We start from the raw sequence: 25187 nt of genomic DNA, 5'->3' as shown, positions 1-25187 counted from the left end.
GCCACCAAAACCAGCTCCCAGCCTTTTTTCTCCAACCATCCTCAGCCACCAGCAGGAAGCCATCCCTGTCTCTTCCATTAGGCCTCCAGAAGCACATCCCCAGCCATGCTGTGACCCAGAGCAGCCTCTCTGCAAGTCTGACCTACCCAGAGGAGTTACTGCGAGGTCAGGCTGACCTGGCAGACTTTGTTCTCGTCACACCTCCACCCAAAGAGCTGAATGTACACCAAATATCACCGCTACTGTCCAACCTGGGACTCCTCGGGCCAGCAGCAGGGCTCAGTGACAGGCATCTGTGGCAGAACCCTCTGAGTATGCCCCCATGATGCCATGAGGGGCCTGCGGAGGAGCCCTGAAACACAGCTGCGGCTGCAGAAGTGTTGCAAGGGACAGTGGTGGAAGCAGGAAATCCAGAAGACAAACTGCCACAGGACACCAAAGAATTCCTCATACGTGGTTTGCAAAAATAGTTGCCTGCAACTGGTAAACAGGGCTTAAACAAGCGGCTCTTCAGGGTCCCCCTTTACCGACCAAACAGATCTCAGATAGCCACAGACACATCCCACAATCAGGACCCAATGAAGTCCCCCTAAATGGGGGGGGGGATAAGCACAGTTTTGGCCAGGTTCTGAAACTTTAAAGATAACAAAGTCCCAAACAGAGTTCTGCAATACTAATTTCGTTTATATACAGCACAGCTCAAGGTCTGCAACCACAGCAAGCAGCGATGCTCTGCTGCTTCGGTCTGTCTGGGAAGATGCTTCCCACAACACACACCGAGTCTTCACATGAAAAGCAACCAGAAGGGAAATGCTGATGCAGCTGCTGATGCACGAAGCTCCCAGACACATACTCCCCATGTGTCACCCCCCATAACCTTGCTTCCAGAAGTGATGGTGCTTAATATTACCACAGAAGAACATACGATTTGTGATACTCATCACCTTGACAGCGAGCTCCATGTGAAGTTCATTCATACATCTAGCCCACTGGGGAACTGCGGGTGTTCAGGTAGCACGGATGAGTGTATGCATGTGGCAATGCGAGCTGCCACTATGGGCACCACTGGTTGTCCCAGCTACACTTCCAGAACCCAGCCTGGGTTTCGGGATACACAGCTCCCATCCCAGACCCCTGCCCAGCCCAGCTGCTGGCTCCCAGAATAGCTCAGATCAGCTGCAGAGGATCAAATAATTGCCCCAGGGATGGGAAGCACCAACTATTTTCAGCTTCCTGGGAGCACTGCTGGGCTAGGGCAGAGCAGTGATAGCGGAGGCAGATTGTGAGCACCCAGCCCAGGAGGACACAGAACTCCCGGCTTGTTCTGCTCTTTGAAGGTCTTGTTTTTCCCCAGGGAAGGGAAGGGTTTCAAAGGGTTTAAACCTCAGACTTGCTTTTTGGGAACAAATTCCAGAGCACTGAAGACCATGCGCTGAGCAGGCAGCCTGGGGCAGAGCGGGCCTCACTGCCTGCACCTCTCATCACAGGCACTCAGCAACCTGCTGTCGGCTCCTTTTCCATGCAATGGCTGCAGATCACCTTTGAAAGCCACATGAGAGCCCTAAAAGCTACTTTACAGGCTGCAAAATCAGTTGTGCCCATAAAGATGTTCTTTTACAGCAGCATGCTATGCCAGCTCCACAGCACCTACTGCCCACCCAGAGACCAGCACCTCTCCCCTTGTCTACAGGAGCCTGGGGTGCTCCTGGGCTTTGACTGCATTTCAACAAGAACACATCTCAAGAGCATGTTTAAAGGACACCAGTGGAACCACTCGAAAGCCTGAAAATGCTATAATGAATGCTGCCCAAGCACAACTCAACTGAACTTCTCTAGGCGCTGATTGCTAGCAGCAACATCAGAATCCAACTCCAAATCCAAGTCTGGCTCCAAAGCTGGGCAGAAGCAGTCTGTCTGTGCTAGCATCCGCATCTCCATCAGCCCTGCAGACAGGAGGCACAGCTCCTGTGCCATCCCCTGAGAGTATCTGAAAAGGAATCACAGAATCATAGAGCAGTCTGGGTTGGAAAGGACCTTAAGATCATCTAGTTCCAAACCCCCTGTCACGGGCAGGGGCACCTCACACTAAACCATGTCACCCAAGGGAAAGGGAAGGGGGAAAAGGGAAGAGAGATGATGTTGCACAATCCCTGCTTGACTTCAAAACAGCAGTTTTCTGACCTTGAAAAAATAAAATCCAGATATTTGCATATAAAATGTTAAGGTCTGGGAGAGGAAGCCCAGCTAACATCAACTCTACTCTGTTACACAGCAAATCCATGGAATGGGATCTCTGGGTGCAGAGGCCAGCCAGGGAAGTGGGGCTGTAAAAGCATTGCCAAAGCAAAGTGGGAGCTGCCAAAACATCTGGATGGGAGAAGCCTCCTCTGGCAGCTCTTCCCCGGGGTTCAGATGTACAGTTAAGGTTAGGGTTGAGAGAAAGACAAAAGCTGCAGTTCAAGAGGGGCTGGAAAGAGCTCATTAAAAGAAAGTTGGGGGCTGCCAAAGACCTGGGCTTGCAGCAACCTTCCACAGGGATGACTTTGTCCAGCGTTCAGCTGTAAGATATGGGCTGGGATGATGCTGAGACAAATGAAGTCCAGAGCTGCAGCTGGAGCGGAGCTGGAAAAGGGCTGTAAAAGTACCTGGCAGCTGCTGGGAGAAATCACTGATCCAGGCAATTGGCATTAGACCTTTCTATGGCTTCCCAGGAAAATCAGGGTTACAGCTAAGAAAACAGAGGTGCAGCAGCAGCAGGGTGAAGCAGGGGCTGCAGAAGGCCTCACCTGGGAGGAAGGCTTCATCATGGAAACTGCTGGGTGCTTGGCTGAGGCTCAGCTGGAAAACCAGGGTTAGGGTTCAGAGAAAATCTAGAGCTTATGTGGGGCTGGAGAGGGGCTGCCAAAAGGAAGAGGGGCTGCCAAGAGGGCTGGGAAATGGCTCAGAGGCTCAGCTGGAAAACAGCTCCTAGGGTCAGGGTCTGGATGGAAAGGAAAGGTTACAGGGGCTACTGAGACCTGCGCTGCATCCCCGTTTTCATGGGGGCAATGGCTGTGGGGCCTTTGTTGTTCTGTGAGAAAATGAGAGATAAGAGCCAGGGTTAAGTTAGGGCTGAGGGAGCCTGAAAGCCCAGAGCTGCTGCTGGACTCCGGTTGCCAAGAGACCTGGGCTGGGAGAACACTTTCATCTCAGTTTCCACATCTAAGGCTCAGATGGGAAGTGAGAACTTGGGTTAAGGCTGACAGAAAGCGAAAGCCCAGGGTTCCAGCTGGGACAGGGCTAGAAATGGGCTGCCAAATATTATTTTAGATGGCCAAGAGACTTTGGCTGGGAATCATCTTTTGTACAGCAAGTCTTGTCAGAAGGTCCAGCTATAAAATCAGGGTTAGGGTAACACTGACAGAAAGAGAAAGCCTAGAGGTGCAATTGGAGCAGGGATGGATATGGGCTGCCAAAGGCCTGCAAAGAGACTGGGGCTTAGAGAGATCTGAGGTTTGGAAAATGGCTCAGCAGCCCCTGAGAAGGTGGAGTTTGTGTTCAGAGAAAGCCTGGAGCTGCAGGCAGAGTGGGGCTGGAAAGGGGATGCCACAAGGAAACAGTCAGGAGACCTGCACCAGAAGCCTCATGGTTTTGGGGCCATGCCTACCCATTCCCAAGCAAATGAAGGCCAGGGATAGGACTGAAGGATGAGAGCTGCCATTGGAGTGGGGCTGGAAGGCAGCTGCCAAGAAAGACACTTGGGATGGGAGAAATCTTCACCCATGCGATGCCTGGGGCTCCTTGTCTAAGGCTCAGCAGGAAAAGGAGAACCAGGTTTGAGAGACAAACACATTCTCCATTTAAGGTAACACAGAGCCAGCCGTGGTACCAGGCTTCTGCCCTATGCTCAGGTACAAAGGGAACAGAGCACAGTAACAAACAGCACTTCTAAAAACCAACTGTTTGCTTTCAGAGGCTGCTGTTGTGCTGAGGCTGGCTGAATTGTTATAAGGACAGGTAAAAGATCAAATTTTCCCTTTTTCTGTAACCTCCTCCTCAAAACCAACATCTGTTCTCGTTGAAACCTTACCAAAACAAGGCAGCCTGAGGCACTGCAAAGATCTGCACTGCAAAACAGCGAGAGCCAGACAAGGATTACTCCGACTGCACAGAGGAGCTCCATCACAGACAGCACCAACACCACCTGAGAGAGAGCTGCATTAAAACATATCTTGCGGGAAGGAGCCGTAATTAGACTGGCCACAAGTCTGACGGCTTCCCCAGCCAACGAGCTGAAGGTGCAGCATGTGTTAACAAGCAGCAGAGGACTGTGCCCACGGGTTACATATTCCAGGAGCAGGCGGCAGGACGAGGCTGCACCATCCAAGTCATTCTCAGTCGAAGCTTTATTTGTACTTTAGATTGCGCTGGGGGGTTCTCACACCCAAAAGTCCAGCTGATTTTGCCATGCATCCCCCCCTCAGAAAAGGCTGGGCTGATGTAAGCTCATTGATCATCAAGATACACGGCAAGATGTCCTTCATGTAATGCAACGCATACACAGATGAGAGTGAGCTAAACAGCTGGTTCTCGGGGCCCCAGCGGGACATGTGCTCTGGTGGAATGGTGCAGGGGATGAAGCTTTGCTTCAGTTCTGGGCCCCACACTATAAGAAAGACACTGAGGTGCTAGAGTGGGTCCAGAGAAGGGCAACAAAGGTGGGGAAGGATCTGGAGCACAAGTGTGATGAGAAGCAGCTGAGTGAACTGGGGTTGTTTAGTTTGGAGAAGACTTGGGGGGGACCTTAGAGCTCTCTACATCTACCTGAAAAGAGGGTGCAGTGAGGTGGGGTCAGTCTCTTCTCCCAAATAACCTGTGACAGGACAAGGGGAAAGGGGCCCAAGTTGTACCAGGAGAGATTTAGATTAAATATTAGGAACTGCACTGCACTGCAACAGGCTGCTCAGGGCAGTGGTGGAATCACCATCCCTGGAGGGATTTAAAAGATGAGCAGATGCAGCACTTAGGGACATGGTTTAACACTGGATTTGGCAGCATTAGGATTACAGTTAGACGCCACTATCTTGAGGTTCTTTTCCAACCTAAATGATTCTATGGCTCACAAAAACTGGGAACAGTCCCCAAAAGCAGTAAGGTACATGGCAAGTGAAGGGCTACCCCTGTCTTTCCCTTGGGGACATACCCAGCCTTAGCCTCATCCCTTCTCCCTCCCCAAGATACCTACACAATCACCACCAAGGACAGGCCCCACAGATGACTATAGACATGCAAGGTACAATTTCTGCATCCAGGCTGGCACTCCCCCATTGCAGACTTCCAGCACCATCCCTTCAAGCATTTTGCATCCCAATAGGAACAGATGCTCCAACAGCCACTCAGTCACAGACACACCAAGGCACTTCAGAAAGAAAGTTTTATTCACAGCCTTTATGCAAAGAACAACTTTTCATTTCCTGCAGGGGAATCGCATCTGCAGCGTGGCGAGGAAGGTGGGAGGCAGCAGCTCTGAACGCAGCCCTGCCTTTGCTTTGCCTCATGTCCAAGCTCTCTCCAAGCCCTGCACTCCCCTCTTGGACCCGGGGTGCTTCCCTGCACACCCCCCCCCAAGCCCCATCACACAGCTTACCCCAGGCCAGCCCAGCCCTGCTTGTCCACAGGCTGGTCACCAACAGTCAGAAGCACTGCGAACGCAGACAAAGGAGACCAGCATCTGCAGAAACTGATGGCATTTGCCCAAGAAAGCTCCTTATTCAGCACGGCAGAGGCTGTTTTTACTTTATTAGAGCACATCCCTGCAGTACAGTGCCATGTTCAGCTGCCTGCGAGAGGCAGGTGGCTTCCTTCTTCAAAAGGGAAAAAAGAACAGGTTTTATCTGTAGGAATAAGCTGCAGCCAGGAAACAATGTGTGCAGTTAAAACAAACACCACCCAACCATCAGGTGCTTAAAGACTGCAAACCCTCTTCAGAAGGAGGAACAAAAGGGACATGTGGCTTTCTCCAAGGGAAGAAGGAAACACAACAGGAGCTGGGATTCAATGAGCAAGCAATGCTCACAAGCTACCGCTCCAAGGACAAGGGGCACCCGGGGGCACCTGTAAGCATGCCCACCCATGTGCCAGGAACACTGGTGATAACACACACACAAAACCTGCACTCTTTCTTCTCACTTTCCAAGCGGGAATTCTGCACCAAAGCCCCTCCAAAGCTGCTGCAGCAAGGAGCAGAAACAGGCAGCACCCTTGAGATGCAGCCGCAGGCACCACAAACAGTCACTTGCAAGTGGACATGCGCCACTACACGACACCTTTCAATTCTGACTTTCAGACCGTAGCCATGGCAAACACTTGCTGACACAATCAAGCCACTGTGCACCTATGCATGCACACCACATCGCCATGAAGTGATGCTTTTCCAACATGGAGAATGGAAGATGAACTCATTCTGTGTTTCAGAGACATTCAAGAGCAATAGGAGCCCCACATCTCAGGCTGGAGGCCCCTCTGCTTACTGCAAACCAGAGAAGTATCTAGAACTCTCCTCCCTCCTACAGTTTTGATTACAGAAAGGCATCCCTTGAAAATACAGATCCCAAACAAGTACAGCACTTTGCATGCAGCCCCAAAGGGAAGGTAGGCAGATAAGGAAGAGAACTGCACAGCCAGACCATGAAGTTACTGCTTTTCAGACACGCAGGTCTGCTTTGCTGGAACTCCTCACAAGTGCTGTGTCTCCTCAGCATTTGGGAACAGCTTGAAGTGATAAAGATCAGTCGGGGTGATGGGTCCAAACCTGCTGCCCAGGCCTGCAGGCCAGCAGCAAGACAGGCTCATGCACTGCAGCTAGCCCAAGTAGAGCCAGGCTCTGGTACCACAGCTGTGCTAACCTGCCCTATGAGGGCTGGCAGAGGTCAAAGAACAGACTGATGAGAAGACTCAGACCTCTCTAGAGCAGAAGCCAGCAGCTCCAGAGCCACAGCACAGCACAAGGGCCCTGCTCAGCCCCTCCATGCACAAGGCAGCAGCAAAGAGCACCAGGCAATGGCGCAATCACAAGCTTTCAGAAGACAACCTCAGAGGTAAAGGGTCCTGGTCTTTCTTTTGCCCCACATCACCAGCCAGTGTCAGCAGCTATCCTTGCGTGCACACCATTCTGGGGGGACATCCCCACTGCCCCACACAGGCTGCAGGAGCAGCCCTTTGGGGGGAATAGGTGCTGCTCCAGTCTTGGCAGCTCAAGAGCTGCTCTGCTCCCCAGTGCTGTCATCAGGGCAGCAGCCCTTGGCTCAAGCATGGAGGAGCAGTGTCTCATGCCTGACATCAAACCTTACAGCCTTAAGAGGAAAGCAGTCAGTAGTCATTCCCTACCATGCAGAGATGACACCAAGCTACATCATTTTCGTACCAGGGTCAAGCTTTGCAGAGCTGAGGCACTCATACTGCTGCTCCAGCAGGAACTCCCAGACTCCTGGTACTTGGCACTGGTCAGAGGCACAGGGACAGCATCAATGTCTCACAGCAGGCCCCATCCCACAGCCTGGAGAGTCTCTTGCATCAGCACACTGACCAGAATCGTGTGGGGTCAGGCTGGATCAGTGTGCTGGGGTAAGGGACCAGCCTTGGCAAGCAAACAGAGATTGTTTCCAAAGGAGCAAGGGTGCCTGTGTGCCTGAGGACAGCTGCGAGAATAAGAACTGGCCATTGCTCCCAAGAGCTTTGCTGCATTCCCTGCTACTCCTGCCCTGAGCACTAGGAGCACTAGGAGCAGCAGACGACAGGCCAGGACTGATGGGCTCTGGCAGGCTCCTCCAGGCAAGCTGGAGCAGTGGTCCCCAGGGCCTGGCAGCGCCTGCCCATCAGATGGGCCTTCAGAGCACTCTCCACCCTCAGCAGCTTTGCTGTTGGCAAGGCACACAGCAAGCCCGAGGACAACCAAGCATCAGCCACCCTCCCTACCTGATGCATCCACAGATGAGCAGCAGGAGAGGACCCAGGGGTCCGGCTGGGACAGACCGAGAGCAGAACTCGGAGCCTGCACTGTCCTTCATCCACTTGGCTCGACCAACACCCTTCTCCAAGGCCCCAAACAGCAGAGACACGCAGATATCTGCAGTCCCCTGGTGCTGTTTGGTTCTTGCTACCTTATCAATTCCTGTTTCCAGGCAGGGCTGCACAAACACATCTCAGCCGGCAGAGCTACTGGAGCTTGAAGCACTGAGTATCTGTGGTGCAATCCAGAGGGACTCTGGCAGCTACACTCCTGTGGGCTGCACGGAGAAGGGGCTCTGCAGAGACATCACCTTGCCACTGGATTTAGAGAGGTGCTCTGCTCACTCTCAGTGATCCAGGCAGGGGAGACGAGCACCGACAAGACAGCTGCCTGCAAAACACTGAGGGGGCAGAGCTAGGGGAGGGAGAAGAGAAATACAGCACAAGAGTGACAGTGTCTCCCTGGCTCCTCCCAACAAGCTGAATTAGGGAGGGCTGCGTGGCCCAGCAAAGCCTCCTCCACTGGGCAAAACAGCAACCCAGCCGGCTCCCCCACAACCCGCTCCATCACCCCAGAGCTTCTCTGCGGGATGCTCTTTGAAGGAGGCATCCAGCCCTCGTCCACAGGCTGTCACGCAAGCAGCCTGGCAGCCCGGAGCCCGGCTCCTTCCCCGCCGCCTGCTGCAGCAGGATTTGTTTATGTGTCTGCAGCTGCTCCCTGCATCCGCCATGGGAATCCAGGCTGGAACTCCAGCCGTGTGGAGCGGGGAAGCGGCCTCCCCCTCCGCGCAGCCTCGCAGCTCGGCGAGCATGCGGCGCCCGGCAGGCACAGTGCTGCAGGGCCGGGAGCCCCCTGGAAACGGGCCTTGCGGAGCGTGAGCCGCATTCCCAGCCCTCCGCAGTGCCTCCCCCACATCCTGCCTCCAGCCCTCCACTGGGGGTAGAGAATGCAAATCTTGGGTTGTAATTTTTCCAAGTTAAAAATAACCCAGGAGTTTAGTGAGAGAGAAGCAGCAGCAGCAGCGAGGCAGGGGGCTGGGGAGCCTGCGAGCTTGCTGCGAGGCAGACACGGCTTACATTCCTCCTTCCCAAGCAGAGGCAGCCTCCCAGCTCCATGCACGCACAGCGATGGAAAGCAAGACCCCCCCTTCAGCATCCCAGCTGCAGAGGCACTGCTGAGCAGCCAAATGTGCTTCGTTTCAGAGCTGCCCTAACCCTTCCTCGCTGCTCCCCAAACCCCACAGGCAGGGGCACAGGTCCCACTCCCCCAAGCAGGGCACACAGGAGGAAGAAGGGAGCACGGGGAGAAAGGAGCGCACAAAGAGCTACAAATAACCCAGATTCAGGGAGCAAACACCCCTCAGGCGGGTGCACATGTCAAGGGCATGCTGGGCAGAGTATCACACCAACAGCCCCAAGGGGGTCACAGCTCTGCTCCGAGCAATCTTCTGTTCTTAAAATGTTTTAATCTTAAAAAGAGGGGGCCTTGGGGAATTAACTTTGTTCTCTGGGGGTCCAGGGGAGCCAAGAAATCTGCTGATATGAAAACCCAGTGCATGTGGCAATACAGGACATGCTGGCCTTTTGCGGATACCCAACTCCACCATCCCACAGGGCAACAAGACTAATGGGAAGGCAAGGAACAGCCACAACCTCTTTGCTCCATGGGACGAGGAATACAGCAGTGCTGCACAGTGTTTCCCCTCCAAAAAGCCTGCTCAGCACCAACACTTGTGCTCCCAAGCCCTCCCAGGCAAGCTCTCAGCCACGTCACAGACCCCGGGGAGACACTTGGGACAGTGCCACTGCCTGTGCACAGAGGATGCTCTGTTGGGACCCAGCAAGCAAGAGAGCACCCGCAGGCTGGATGCAGCCCCCAGTAACACAGCTTCAGTCAGCTGCACTTCATGACTCTCCTGACAAGCTCACGTGGCAAAACCAGCAATAGCTCCTTTCTGGAGAGTTTTCAAATGCAGCTCCTAACCCAAGACCGTAACCACAATGACCTTCAGCAGCTATTTCAAAGCTGCACAGTGCCACAGGGCTGAGAAGCAAGGGCTCGCTCAGACTCCAGTGAGCACAGCAGCAAGCAGGGACCAGCAGCACAAGGGGTGAGGAAGTTGCAGAGCTTTGGTTTTGTCCAGCGAAGGCACATCATGAAGCACAAAGCCATGCCTGGCCTCGCACATGAAGACGCAGCACTCCAGCTTGTTGCTAAGGAGGAAACCAGGTCTGAGCTCACCCTAGAATGTATTTCATCACCTTCACGGACAGCTCAAAAGGAGGGGACACAGCACTGCAGAGTGGGGATGCACCCAGCATTAGCTGCACCCCCTTATCTCACACCATTGCTCTGCTGCCCTGGCGTGCAGGCACTGCCAGGAGCAAGACAGGTTTCTCAAGCCTATGTCTGTTGTCTTCTGATCAGCAGGCCAAGAGTTGCACTCCAAAGAGCTGCTCACAAGCCCCAAGCAGTGGATTTCAGTCCTCAACATCAGCAAGGCAAAAACCAGAGGAAAAAATGAAACCAGTCTCTACAGCTATGCAGACAAGGAAGGGAGAAGGGAGGTAGGCCAAGTCTGCCCAGCCTTGTGATGCTGAGGGCCAGGATTTCCTGGGTGGGTGCATGAACGCATGCAAGGGGCCCACAGCAGCTCTCTGAAGGCCAGCACTCCACCAGCACAATTTGCCTGCATTGCCAAAGCATCACCAGCTCAAGCTCCTGCCACATCAGCAAAGCCCTGATGTGGCATCTAACGGGCCTCTGCTCCCCATTAAACACAAACATGCTTCGGTGTGGCAGTCGACCCAGGCCACCACAGAGACCAAACTGCCCTGCCTGCCAAATCTTAACAAGCCATTTCTCCATCCCCAGTGCCAGGTTTTCCCTGCACTCATTCACCAGCCCTGGCATGTTGACCAGCAAGCCAACAAGGAAGGGCACGAATGGGGTGTCCAAAGAGCCAGCTGTGCCAGTGGCCATAAAGCATTCCCACTCCTCCCATCGCATTCCCACCACATTTGTTAAAGTAAGAGAAAACCCAGTATCCCTATCAATGTGCTACAGGAGAGTCAGGAGCGGCACAGGCGCATAAAGCCTGTGGGTGACTGCCCCTTCCAAAGCTCCCCTTCCCCTCCAGTACACTGCTGGGGGTAGGAAGCTCCCAGCCTCTCTCCTCACCTGCTGGGAGCCAGAAGCACGCTCCTCATAACAGCAGCTTAACACAGCTGCAGGACCAGTTTGTGGCACCCAAAATATGCCTGCAGAGCAACCTCCTCTTCCTCAGCTGGGGACTGTACACCTGATCTGCTCCTCCACAAGGCAGGGAGCAAGAGAAGGAGAGCTTGTGCTGAGGCTGCCCAGGAGACTGTGCAAAGCCTCGGGTCAGAGTGACAGCACAATCCCAGCTACACATTAGATGGGTAATTACGGGGCGAAGTAGCTCTAAGGACACACTCAGTGCTAGAAGCAGGCTCTCTTCTCTGAAGGGCCTGGCTCTTCTCTGGGCAGAGCTGGGATCATGGGCTCAGCTTCCTGGACCAGCAGTCACGAAGAGCCAGACTTCCCAGAAAAGCCTCCTCCCAATTACCGTTCCTGTGGGAGCACAGGGGTTATTGCCAGCTGCTGCAGAGGCTCCTTACAACAGGGCAAGCCACCCAGCTGCTCTCCAGCTATCAGGAGGGATACAGAGGCTCCAGCAGAAACCAGGGCCCTGCACACTCTGCACATTTTCCTGCTGCCTTTTATTTCTCACGCACAAGCACGCGGAACTCCACTTTGCTGCCCAAGTCCATCCTCAAGGTCACCGGCCCTGTAAAGATGACACCAGGCACGTAATGTAGCCCACAGCACCTTTATTAGTATGAAAGGTGTACAAAAGCCAGCTCGACCGGTAGACCCTGACAGCTGGCCAATTCAAAAGAGCCTTTTATAAGAGCTACATAGTGAAGAACACCGAACCTGAGCTATCCCGAGGCAGATGGCCAAAAAGTGAGATGGCATTCCTGAAAACACAGATCTTCCCCTCTTGCTGTTGTTATTATCCTGCACAGCAAACTCAAGCTGCCAGAAAACAGCTCTGCCACACTGCACACAGCTCCTCCAAGGCAATCAGAGCCCTTTGTGCCTCTATTTTCCAACTACAGAATAGGGATAAAAATCACCCTTTGCAGCAGGGCCACCGAGAAGACAAACGAACACTTGCAACCACCTCAAGATCTGGCTGTAGACAAATAGGAAGAGCACACGTGACCCCCAGAGCAGATTTCCTGCTGGGATGGCACGACACCACCAGCCACAGCTTCAAACGGCGACCAAGACCCCAGTGCCAAGAGTCCAGTCCTGCTCCAAATCATTCCTTCAGGTGTTTATGTCAGTCTTTTCCAGTTGAAACTCCCTGTGGATTGCCTTTACCCCTGCTAGCATCCAGCTGGTGTCCCCACACCCCTTTGGTTTGCTGCTGGTACCTACCAGCTTTAATATTCCCTGTTGTCCTCTTGCTATAACCACAGCAAAACAAAAGGGTGACACAGGCTTTGCACCCTCAGGCAAACCTCTCCCTGCTTCATCTACCAAACAGACCAGGGGGACCTGCCCCAAGAAACGCACCCAAGCCAGGAGCTAAATGAAACGTGGCCAAGCCACCAGCAGCCGGGCCACAAGAGCAGTCAGCATTTTAAGCACTTCCAGGGCCTCGCAAGCAGCATGGACACTGCTGCTTTGCCAAATGCCTTGTCTGTGCACAGGCAGCAGGCAGGGAAGGCTGTATGGTGCATGAGGTAAGCTCACAGCCAGCCTTGCTCTGCCCACCATGACCACATCTCATGCTTCAGGCACTGAAGGCTGATCCCAAGCAACAACCTAGAGTGCGACAAGTGAGCAGCTCCCCTCTGGGCTTGGCAGCACTGCCAGCCTGGTCCTAGGAGTCTCAAAACCTACATGGCAAAGGAAACTCACCTGGGTCTGTTCTCTCTCATACACAGTGAAGGATGAGGGGGAATAGAAGAGGTCTTCATAAGCAAAAGGACATTTTGCTCCACTGCTCACTCCCAAAGCACAGGACACCTCCACCACCAGCTTACAGAGGTCACTTGCTCCACGCTGCCCTGTTGGGGACAAGCTCCTGGCCATGGACAGGCTGCCCCTGCCCTTCAGCACTGCCAGCCCACCCCAAGAGGGCAGAAAGGTTGGCCAGCAAGGCCGTGGCCTGTGGCAGTGCCAGGCACTGGGGGAAGACAACATCCCAAACAGCCACAGCCTGTTTGATTCCTGGATGCTGTGGTGAGGTCCCATGGCTGTTCTGGTTGTACATCCAAAGAGAAACTAGCAAACCTGTGCCCAAAATAGCAACAGGCAGAAACCTGCTGCTCTCCAGGCCTGACAGCTTGCACAGGGAAGCACCAGACCCGTTTCCCAATTACCTAAAGGACAGGGAAAGAAAGCAAAACGTAGCAAATTCTCCTGATGCAATGCAGAGCAAGAGCACCCTTCACAAGCGGTGCTGCTACCCTACGGTCCTCAACCTTGCACACACCTGCTTCAACTGCTCTGCCCAGCGAGGACTGGCACTGGGGATGCCTCCAATGGCTTCCAGTTTATTTTCAATCTAACTTTCAGGGATACAAGTTCTCCACAACCTCAGCTGAAGCTGCTTTGTAGAACTGTCTCTAGAGTTCAGATGCCCTCTGTAAGGAGCTACTCCTCTCCATCATGTCAATGCTTCCTTGCATTTGTGTCTTTCACATCATGCCAAGAAACACAGGAGGAGGAAAGGAGGGCAGCACTGCCTAGCCCAAAGCAGAGCTGCTCACTTGTCACATGCTGGGATGTAGCCTGGGATCAGCCTTCAGTGCCTGAAGCAGAAGATAGGGATTCTGTGGATGGACTATTCGTTAGGGACTGTAGTGATAGGACAAGGGGTAATGGGTTAAACAGGGGAAGTTTAGATTGGATATAAGGAAGAAGTTCTTTACTGTAAGGGTGGTGAGGCACTGGAATGGGTTGCCCAGGGATGCTGTGAATGCTCCATCCCTGGCGGTGCTCAAGGCCAGGTTGAACAGAGCCTTGGGTGGCGGGGTTTAGTGTGAGGAGTCCCTGCCCATGCCAGGGGGGCTGGAACTGGATGATCTTAAGATCCTTTCCAACCCTAACTATTCTAGGAATCTATGGTGGGCAAAGCAAGAGAAGAGCCAAAAAGAATTTCATTGATTCCTCATGTGGAAATGCTTGGAGTTCAGCAGCACCAGGTTTCATTCCCTCCACAGGATTCTTTTAGACGCTTGGATAGCCTCCTTAAACAGCAAGCAAAGCTCCCAAAGTCCTGCCCAGACATGCTGCTAATAAAATGCTACCAAACACATATATGAAGAAGCAGGCCCTTCTGTCCCAGCTGATAAAGCCCTTCAGTTAGAGGCCAGCTCAGGCAGCAGTGCGAAGAGCATCAGCCTCACCAAGCTGGAGGTCTATGCTTGCACAGGGAGAACGCAGAGCACCAACTTTGTCAAGCTACCCAGCAGGCAAGCACATGGCATCAGCTGCACCAAGCTACCAAGAGACAACTCTTTCTGCTTGCCTGGCAGGCCTACAGACATCAGGCTCCTTTGACATGCAGCAACACGAAAGCTAGGCAGGCAAACTCAGAACACAACAGCAGAGCACGGGTCACACAGACCCGTGTCCTGGTCCACTTTACTGCACGTTCATGTCAGAAGACCATGCCAACATGGATTTCACATCTCCTCTCCCTCCATACCTGGATAAGCCACTTGTTTCCTTACCCCTTCCTTCAATAGATGTCTCTGGAGGAACCAGCACACAAACAAGGCCCCAAAATCCACTTTGCTCTATGTCAGACACCTCCCTCTCCCAGCTCAGGGTGGCAGGAAGAGCAAGAGGTAGAGCTGGGTCCAGGAAAGGGTTTAGGGGCACTGTGCAGAATTAACACCATGCTCAGCCTGTCCAGAAACCAGAGAGCATCATCTGCAGGTAACCACACCTCCACAGACAGTGGGCTATGCCCTGTCAGACGTGGGCACAGCAGCACCCACGGCCCGCAAGCCTGCAGAGTCACCTGGGCTCCTGGAGAGCCCACTCTAAGTGAAATTAGAACTATTAAAGCTTAAAAGAGGCTGTGCCCATAGCGATCCACTCCTTCCTTTGCCTTCCAGATCCAGGACCCTGATCCTCAAAGCACAACGTGGGGCTGACCCAACTCAAACCCAGCAATGTTATTCTCAGGCAGAAATTCTCACCCTCGGGAGCAAGGAGGTGGAGCAGGCGCTGTGACTGACCCACACACAGATCTGCAGGCACTCCTCTGGAGAAATCAGGGTAACCACAAACCTCAGCACCTTCACAGCCAGCGCAAGCCCTGCTTCAGGCAGCCTCCCCACAACATCACCGCGCGGAGAACAAACAGAGCACAGTGTGCTGTCTGCGGTGGAGGAGAGAGACCTGCCTTTATGCATGCATGGAAGTGCATGCCGGGAAAAGCTCAGATACCCTGGTGAGGGGCACCCTATGGGGACTGAGAAAGATCACTGAGAAACAGGGCTCTGCTTGCCCTAAAGCAACAAGCAGAGGAGCATACAAATAAGAGCAATACGCTGTGTGTTCCCACACCCTTCCCAGGCTAGAGGAGCGCTGGGTGCAGCAAGGATGCACCATGTACATATACATCTCTCTCCTCCAATCCACAATTAACAGCCACCAAGCACTTCAGCATCGTTTTATCTTAAGTATGCTTTAAGTTCAACCAGAGCAGATGAAACATTTAAGGTTAAAGGTGCTCTGTGCACAAGACCTGGAGAACTCAAGGCAGTGGCTCACGCAAAAATAGCAGCTTTGACAGCACGTCTATAGCAAAGCACTAATGTTTATTCTTGTATCTAGGACTAACTTTAACTCTGCCTCGATGCACGTATGTAACAAGGCATTAATGTTTCTTAAAGAACCAATACCTCACCTACCTATATGCCAAAAAAGTGAAAATTGCCCCTAACTTTGCATCCCCCTTGTTCCTGCGCATGGCACACAAACACGTTGCTAACACTGGAACACACCTTCAAAGGCAACCATGGACTGCAAGTTAAAGCACAAAATGAAAGCCAGAAAGCACATAAACAACTTGGTTATCTAACTGCCTTCATGGCTTCTGAAGAGGGCTTTAACAACTGGAGGCTCTGTGAAGGAAACTCAGCTACGTCCACACAACAACCAGCTATTTCCAGTGCCATATGGAGGAACCAAAGCACTCAGCAGTGGCTACTGATGTGGAGGGCCTGGTAGCTGAAGTCCTTCCATTAGCTAAAGCCCTACGTCTGCCTTCAAAGAAATGCAACTGAGATACCTCCAGGGGAAAGGGCGGGGGATCTTCCACCCGGATACTGCCTCCTGTTACTGTAATGCAAAGCAGGGCTCCACAGATCCCACACTTTCATGGAAGCGTTCAGGAAACACAAACACGATGCAAATTGACACCAACAGGTGTAACTTTCCCCAGCTTTCAGCAGTTACCCCAAAAGGAAGCAATGAGTTACCTGCGTTCCAACCCAGACTTCCCATAACCGAGCTGAGCAGCAGAAAGAGCCAGACAAGAAGGTGCAGGAGGCTGCACCAGAAGAGAGCTGAATTTCATCTCAGCAGTTAAAACACACACAGATAAAAAGACCAAACCAAACCAAAACCAACCCCACACCAAAGCAAGCAACCAGCTAACACGACCTATCCTAGTGCAACATGAGGGCTGCATGAAGTTAGGGTGAAGATAGGACTGCACAAGACATGCTGTACCCCCTGGGATAGATATTAACAGTGTCACCATCAGACTGCCACTGAGCAGCATCGCTCAGGGGCAAACAGGGGCTGGAAACGTGCTTGATGCGCAACACACCTCTGCAAGTGCACTTCCAGCGCCCATGTGAAAAAGAGGGACTGGGACTCGGTTCCCACACTTCCCACTTTCTTTTCTGGACTGAAAAAGGGTGCTTTGCTCCTCTTGGAGCAGGATTTATACTCACTACAGGCTGGGAATCCCCTAGAGGCGACAGGCTGCAACATGGAAACAGCGCGCACCCCTTAACCTCCGGGCAGCACTTCCTCTGCTGGGGGAAGGATGGGTCAAGCGATCTCGGTGCCAAGACGACCACAACACCCAGCTGCTCCCTGAGCACTGGGCCCACGGGCAGCCTATAGCAGCAGCCTTAACCCAGACACCAAACTCTCCCAGCTTTTAGCTGACTTCCCGAGGAGCCGGGGGAGCTCAGGCATTCCCCAGAGCGCAGCCACAACCTCTTCCCAGACATCGGTCAGGGACCTGCCTCCAACCTTAAAGCCCAGCCACGACGTGCCAGGCATCTCCTACTACTCGGGCTGACTGGACACATCCACCATAACAATGCTAAAAATTAATAGGCACATACTGGCAGATTGCTCGGCTGCATACCAGATTTTCCCATATAAGGGAAAGTTGACGGCATTGTCCTATCGCACGGAAAACACATTGCACCAGCCCGAGACATTAGAAAGCAAAATCAGAGCCTCCTCACGCCACGCGCTGACACCCAGCACCACCCTTTGCCCCTTTTCCCGATGGTTTGGTCGGCTTTCCCCAGCTCTGCTGTGTCCTGAAGGATCGCTGGAGGCACTGGCAGTGCTGGGATCGCAGCCCAACGCTGCATGCGGACCCTGCGCTTCCTTAAGAGGATTTTGGTCCCACCACCACCACATGCTGGCAATGCAGGCACTGACACTGCTCCCAGGGTGAAGCGCAACTCTGCTTTCATGGGGGTTTAGGGTGCTGAGGACCACCACACAAGCCCTGTGCATTGTCACCAACACTGCCCACAGCAAACACTGCTATTTGACTAGGCACAGATCATTCGCCCTCACCATCTTCTCCTCCCTTTACAGGGCCTGTTGGCCCCCAACAACAGCTCTGCCTCTGCTTTCACAGACCAGAGCAAAGCCACCAGAGGATGATGCCACTGGCCCAAGCAGGAAACTGAAGCTGAGAGAGAAGTGCTTTCATTGCTATGTACAGGAGCAATGACAACAAACCCTCTCGGCTTCCCTGAAGCCCAGTGAGACATCCAGCACCGTGCTTGCCAAGCATCTCTTTAATACAACTTTGGAGACACCTCCTTTTCATACTGCTTTCAAGACCAAACACAGAGTCCACATCCCTGCACCAAGGCTGATCAACCCTCTCACCTCCTTCACAAGGACAAGCTTCTCCTCCACGCTGATGTGTGTGATACCGGCTCTTATCTCTGCAAACCTGAGACAGGCCAGGACAGCACAGCTCCACATGGAACACAAAGAGCTGCTCTGGCAGCCGAGCTCTCAGCCGTGCCACCTCACAAAAACAAGTTCACTGGCTTGTGCAAACCCCTCTTGAAACAACAGAAACCATTAAAGTGAGACACTTTGTATGAGACACCTGTAAAAGTTTGTGTGTTTGGATAAGCTCTTGAGAAAACAGAACAGATCTCTCAAGGAAAACTAAACCTTAAAAAGTACTGAGACTACCCTTTGGGATGGGGAAAAGGAGCAGAGATTTGCTTTTGGTAAAAAGTAGTCAGGAAAACAAGATATTCCTCCAAGAGCCTCCTCCACCAAGCCACTAGGAATCACAGACCCCAAAGATAACCACAGCACTGACCTTCTGGGCTAACACTGGCATATCCAAGGCCAGTTGCTCAGAGACCAGCAGCTCAGAGAGAGACAGTCTCCCCCAGTGCCAATACATAAGACAACAAAGGGAGAGGTAAACTCAAGCCCTTTAAAAGCCACATGCTACCAAACCAGTCAGCAGCACTCAGAGCAAGGTACGGAGGGACCCCAACAGCACCTTCCACAAGAAGTGCACATTAATCACATCCTTTAGCTTCTCAGATACCCAAAGGTTAGTTTTCAACACATCCATACTAGCGTGCAGCTAGAAGGGGCTGCAACTGCCTTCTCAGCAACAGGGCAATCAGTGATGCTGCTTGAAGGATTGCCTCCAAGTCCCCTCACTGACTCTGGCTTTCATTTGAAGGATACTTACTGTGAGTTCAGCTGCACAAGGTATATGCAGACATTCTGATGGGATGCAACTCTGCTAGTTATGCTTTACAGCCTGAAGCACTTGAGGGGCAACATTCAGGCAGCTTCACCCCACCACTGCTGCAGGGAAGGAAACCCAACAGCAAGTCCCACACTCCTGAAGAGCCCCCAGGTCCAGGCAGCAGTACCAATTTGGAGACAACAAGCAGAATTAGCTTTTCCAAAAGCAAACAGTCAAGAACATGAAGCTCTGTAGTGGAAGAGGAATCAATTTTCCACTAAACAAGTGGGAAAGGAACACAGTGGCAGCCCTGAACAAACCCAGCGCAGCTGGAGGGCAGAAGCCTCGAGAGAAACAACCTATTTACTCTGGGAAGAATTCACTCCCAGAGCAAAAATATGCTGTTATTGCTTCATACTTCAACAGCTGGACCAAAACAATGACTTCTTTGCAAAGCACCAGAGCAGAGCCCCCGCATGAATGAGGTAAACAAGAGCTAGGAATGGTAGGGAAGCCCCTACTCCTGTGCCATCACCTGAACAGGGCCCAAAAGCAACAGCAACGCTTCAAGGCAGCGGGGAAAACACCAGCAGCACGCAGTGCACCCTCTGCACCACCCTAACCCAGCTCACCCCACAACACTTCAAAGGATACAGGCAGCACCAGCTGCCAAATATCCATAGCCCTACAAGTGAATAGGTGAGGGATAAGCATCCAACAACTCCAACTGCATCTGCCTGCCCCTGAGGAGCCCTGAATGCTGCCAGGGAGGCCAGTGGCTGCAGGGGGGTGTGAGAGACCTACAGGACACTTCGCACAACCCCATGGACCATCTCCACCCCTCTCCCTCCTTCTCCAACCCCCAAAGACATTTGCTGCATTTCCCAAGCAGGAGGGGAACAACAAAAAAAGGCAGAGCTTTTGGCTAGCACCATCCCAACTTACTGGAGAAGGAAATCAAGCATTTTTCATAGCAAAAACACTGGAAAGCTCTACCACATCCAAGGCCGGCAGCAGACAGAGCAGAGCCTTGTGCCGGCGCAGCCTGCCCGGCCTCCGTGGACCCCGACTTGGCTTCGAGTTCAGCGTAGTTCTCAGGAAAGGAAATCGATAAACGGAGAAAACGCTGCTCCAGGCGGGGTGTGCACCCGGGGCAGCGATGCCGGCAGAGGATTCCTCTTCACCTTCCCTTTTGCGTGCGTTTCATGCACAGCGTTTACCCTGCGACCCTCACGAATCAAGCCCCAAACCCACCCCAACGCCAGCGAGAGCCGCCGGTAAGCGCAGCGGGAGCCCCACCGCGCACACACCGCGCAAACACCGCGCACCACGCGTGAGGCTGCGCGGGGCGGCTGCGGCGCGGCGACTGCAGCGAGCGAGACGCGGCTCCGACGTGACTGCGATGCCTCTGTTGTGACATGGCTGCAATGTCACCAACAGCCCCGCGTCTGCTCCGCGAGCGGCGGCACGGACCCTCCGGGCACAGGGACGAGCCCGTCGCGGCTCTTTAAACCGAGTGCCCCCTTCCACCGCCCCAGGTGCCCTTGCTCAGCGGGGGGCCGGCCCGCGGGGAAGCCGTGCCCCCGGCCCGCACACGGACCCGCTTCTCCCCCGCCCGCCAAGTTTAAAGTCTCAATTATCGATGTTCTTGAGCACTGCGGCCGCGGTGACGGCGGAAAGCTGCGCCCCGCGGGCGGGCTCCGGCCGCCCCGCATCTCGCCCGCCGCCGCCGCGGTCGCGCCGCTCGCTGCGGGGCCGGAGGGCCTCGCTCCCCCCCTTCCCGACGGGAGGAGCCTCCGAGCAGCACAGGGGGGAGCCCGCCCCGCCCCCGGCCCCCCGCACGCCCCGCGGCTACAAGGGGGGCGCCGGGCCCCGAGCTGCCGGCCGGGCCCCGCTCTGCCTGCCAGGCACCGGGTAGGCCCGGCCCCCCCCACCACCACCACTACAGCGCTGCCGCCGGCCCCGGGGGGCGGGCAAGGGCTGTGAGGAGGAACCCATAGGGGGAACGCTGCCGCCGCCGCCTCCCCTCCGCCGGCCCGTCCCCGCGGCCGGAGCCATGACAGGCCCGACGGCCGCCCCGGCCCTGCCGCCCTCCGCCCGGCCCGCGCCGCCGCCACCGCGTTCATTCATAGCGCCGCCCCGGCGCGGCCCCGCCGCCGCCGCCCCCCCGCCCCGCTGCCCTCCGCCGGCCGCACCGGGCGAGCGAACGGCAAAGTTGGGGTCAGAACTTACCTAAAATGGCTCCTCGGCCGCCCCAATACAAACAGCTATTATTTGGTGAAGTTTAGCCCAGCACCCTGCAAGGACACCCTAACCTCGCCCGGGCACGCCCCCGCCCCGCGCCCATTGGCTGCCCGCCGCCGTGCGCCGGCTCCCATTGGCCGGCGGGCCCGTCAGCCTCGCGGCGCCCGCGCCAAGCTTGGCTGCAGCGCGCCCGCCGCTCGCTCCATTGTGCTCCTGTTTGCACCGAGGAGAGCGCGGCGCTGATTGGCCGCGCCGCCGCCCCCGCGCGCCGCCGCCCCGCCCGCGCCCTCCACGTCCGCGCCCGCCGCTCGGTCCCCGGATGTGAACCGGAGCCCGGCCCGGCCCGGCCCCCGCCGGGGGCTGCAGCCGGCACCGCCCGCCCCGCCCCGCCCCGCGGCCTCTCCGGCGGGGGTCGCTTGAGGCCTCGGAGGTGCGAGGCCGCCCGGTGAGAGGTGCGGGCCGGGGGAGGAGGCGCCGCTCCCGGGGGGATGCTGGAGCCCGTCACGGCCAGACCCCCTCGGGGCCTGCTCCCGCTGCGCTCCGGCGGCCCCTCCGGCTCCCCACCGGGCAGCACCTTGGCGTTGGGGGCCGGCAGCGCCCGTGTCCGCCTCTGCCTGGAAAGGCGAGGGCTGCTCGGGAAGAGGAGCGGGGCTGGCAGAGCGCAGGCACCCTCCTGCCAGCTGAGGCGCTCCGGGCCGGCTGGCTCTGGCACCGAAAGGAAACTCTGGTGCGGCGAATGAGCTGTGCTGGGCACCGGGGCTGGTGTCGTCCCTGCACTGCACCCACTGAAGCACGGGCTCTGGTGCCCTGCGCTGTCCGGCTGGCACCTTCCCTTTGTGCTGCCCGGCTTTCCCCGGGTGCTGCCATCTCCCGCTGGTCATGGGGGACGCGAGCCCCCGTGGCCTCAGTGGCGGGAGGGCGGGCAGCAGCAGCAGCATCGGCAGCGCTGCTGTGCTCCGGAGTTACCTGGCACTGCGCACAGGTGGATCAAACACAAAGGGCACAGACAAGGGACACGGATCTATCACAGGGCTAACAACCACCTCCTCCATGTCCTCTGCACAGACCAGCACACCACTATGCTCACCCCAGTGAGACAGAGCTTAGTTCTCTGCAGCGTTTATGATTTCTCACTTGCTCCAAGCCGTATCTTCAGATCCTTTTTCTGCTTGTAGGTCAATACGTGTGAAGTATTCCCTAGTCCTACCTACTTCCCTGGCCACCAGGCATGCCTGAACCTAATCCTTCAGTTTTCATCCTGCACTGGTCAGACTCTGGCCAACCAACACCATCCTTTGCTGTATCCTCCCCAGAAGATACAGCAAAGAGTTTCCAGAGCAGCTGTTTGGCTTCTGCACGAAGAATGTCTGTAAAGAGGGAATTAATTGGTACTTTGTGAGCAGAAAACCAAAGCAGCTTATTTTCAGATTAACCACTTTTTGGTCAGTTGGCCTCAAAAGAGAACCTAGGGGTAGTTAAATGACTCATTGCTGTAGGCGGGCCAGTTGTTAGGAAACACTAAAGCAAGACACAAACAAATCCCCTCCTGGATGAGAATTCTGGCAAACAGCATCTGGGAAGTCATTCTAACACCTTCACTACAGAGGTGCTGGTGGGAAGGGACCAGAGGAGGTTTGTTAATTTCCAGAGGTCCCTTCCCAACACCACATTCCATATTGGCTTTGCTTACCTGAGTCTTAACACCCTCCGTGGCCAGAGATTCCATCACCTTTCTGCTGTCCTGTGCCAAGGCTGCAGCACCCTGGCAAGGAAAGGGTTTCCCTAACACCTCATTCTGAACCTTTCAGGACTCCTTTGTGGCTGTTGCTCCTTAATGTATCAGCAGACACTGGCAAGAAGGATTTGACTCCATCATCTTTGCTCTTTCACTGCTTACAGAGAGCTGTTTGATCAGCTTCTAGGTAAAACCCTTTACCAGAAGGAACTGGCCCAGCTTTCCTGTATTCAAAGGCCTTATGTCCATCTTGGTCATCTGTCACTGATGCTTCCCACTTTAGACTCTGAGATACATAGTCCCCTGTGAGAGCACACCTTTGAGAGCAAAACTTACTGTGTCTGTCTCTGCCCTAGAACAACCCCATAAACTGATTCAGGAATGCCACAGAAGTGATTCTGATTTTGCAGAGATTTCCTCTGCCTGAAGCAAAGTTCAGTTGCTTTGGGAGATGCTTTGGCTAAACCCATCTCTGCCTGCAGCAGCTACCTCATGCCCGAGAAGGGGATATTCTCTAACACTGAGCATCTGAGGGCTGTAGAATCACACCAGCAGTAAAAGCATCCCTTATGCTTCCAAAGGTCTTTTGGAAGGATTTAATGGTGGGCAGTGACACCCAATCAACCCAGGCAAGGGGGACACGCAGGTCCAGCCACCAGGTCCTACAGGGCCCAGCCCTGCCATGCCGCAAAGCAGGCGAGAAGCAGAGCTCAGCTGCTGAGTGTCTCTGGTGGCAGCAAACCAGAAAGGAGCTGGAGCTGCTGGTGGTGGGCAGGGAACCCCTTTGGAACCCCAGTTTCTGCTGGCTCCCAGCCGGATCCATTGCAGCAGGAAGGAGAGGGAGTTACCCTAATGCAGCAGCACTTCCCTTCCTGGCTATTGAAGCACACCTATGCCCCTGTGAAATACAGAGCCTGCAGGCAGCTGGAGGGGAAGGAACAGACTTGTGAAGGCCTTGCTCAGGCTGTGAGCGTGCATGGGTAATTAACCAGCACAAGCATCCAGGCAGAATTCAGTGCCTTAAAGACCAGCTTGGCAGGTCAGGTTAAAGCTGACTTCCCAGTGCGAGGTGTGAAGAGCGACTCCGAACCCAGGTGAGTGCTTGGACACCTCTGCTCAGGCCCATGGGCACCGCAGGTCCCCCAGCTCCAGGAGTCTTCAAACTCCCATATATCAGATGCTCTTTGCTGGAGCAAAGAGCAGGGCGGTGATGGGGTCCTCTGTGGGCAGCTGAAGCAGTGTCTGAACCCTGCATGGGATCAGAGATGCCCCAGCCCAGATGCTTGTCGGCCCTGGCTTTGCTTGTTCCCCTCAGGGCTCTCCTGCCCGCACTCCTGCTGCTGGGCTGTGGCAGGAGCAGCCAACCTCCAGCCTGCTCAGGGGATCCCATGGATCTGCACTTCCTCAGCCTTGGTCTGCAGAGCCTGTAAGGCATCAGCTGGAAACTCCCTGCTCAGGGTTTCCTTGGATGTGGTTATTTGAGGAAACTCCCCTGCCCTCAGGAGCTTCTATCAGATAAATTACAATTGCTGTTGGAAATCTTCCTGCGGGACTATTTGGGATTATTAAGGGGTTTCCTGGGCTTTGCTGCCACAGGTGATTGATGGCAGAGGAGTCGGGGTGCTCCCAGGAACTGGTGATTTCCTGGACAGCCCCCCCTTGCCATCATGCTTCCCTGGTGCTGGGCTGCTCTGCATGGCCATCACTCACCGGCCCTGCAGTGAGCCCTCTGCTTTGTGCTGCTGTAAACCTGGGCACGGTCCCACGCTGCATCCTGCTCATGGTGCGGGGGAGAGCCTGTGATGGATGATGGAGCGAGGACCCGGGAGCCTGAGGGAGGCAGTCCCATGAGGCTGGGGGCAGCCCACCTCCTCCCACAGAGGGCACGGATTACACACAAACCTTCGTGTCCATGGAGCCTTAATCTTCCTTTCCTGCTGCTCTTCCGGGCTGGGAAGAAAAGGAGTGAACGGGCAGCTGGGATGTGCTGCATCCTGGTGCCCCATTCCTGCATCAGCCCCCGTGACCCTCACCATGCAGACCCCATGTGTCACTGTCATAACACGCGATGCTGGCAGGAGCTGTTATCCTCATCCAGTCAGACCTAACCCAGGGGCACCCTGAGGGCAGCAGCTTTAGCTGAGAGGAGAAGGGTTTGCCAGCAGCAGTTTCCC

At 54.8% G+C, this 25187-nt stretch overlaps 1 protein-coding gene across 11 annotated transcripts in view; it reads right to left on the bottom strand.

Annotated features, from left to right (window-relative positions):
• CHD6 (chromodomain helicase DNA binding protein 6) overlaps window positions 1–21519 on the bottom strand; it is a 69803-nt gene extending 48284 nt beyond the window's left edge. For 8 of the 11 annotated variants that reach the window (XM_061441787.1, XM_061441795.1, XM_061441797.1 and 5 more), the window contains exon 1: window positions 21267–21519. Coding sequence is in view for 1 of the 11 variants with exons in the window: in XM_061441793.1 (XP_061297777.1) it covers window positions 7954–7962 (9 nt within the window). In the remaining 10 variants the exon portion in view is untranslated. Of the gene's footprint in view, window positions 1–7953; window positions 8645–19979; window positions 20710–21266 lie in introns of those variants that run through there. The other 3 variants (XM_061441790.1, XM_061441793.1, XM_061441788.1) reach the window with 2 other exon arrangements.
• Window positions 21520–25187: the final 3668 nt, after the last annotated feature.

This window comes from Pezoporus flaviventris, unplaced genomic scaffold (genome assembly GCF_033815535.1).
Source record: "Pezoporus flaviventris isolate CSIRO_AGI_PZ_B2104156 unplaced genomic scaffold, CSIRO_AGI_Pfla_v1 ptg000213l, whole genome shotgun sequence".
NCBI classification, from domain to species: Eukaryota; Metazoa; Chordata; class Aves; order Psittaciformes; family Psittacidae; genus Pezoporus; species Pezoporus flaviventris.
Note: the sequence above shows the minus strand (reverse complement) of the source record. Positions and strands in the feature narration are given on the sequence as shown.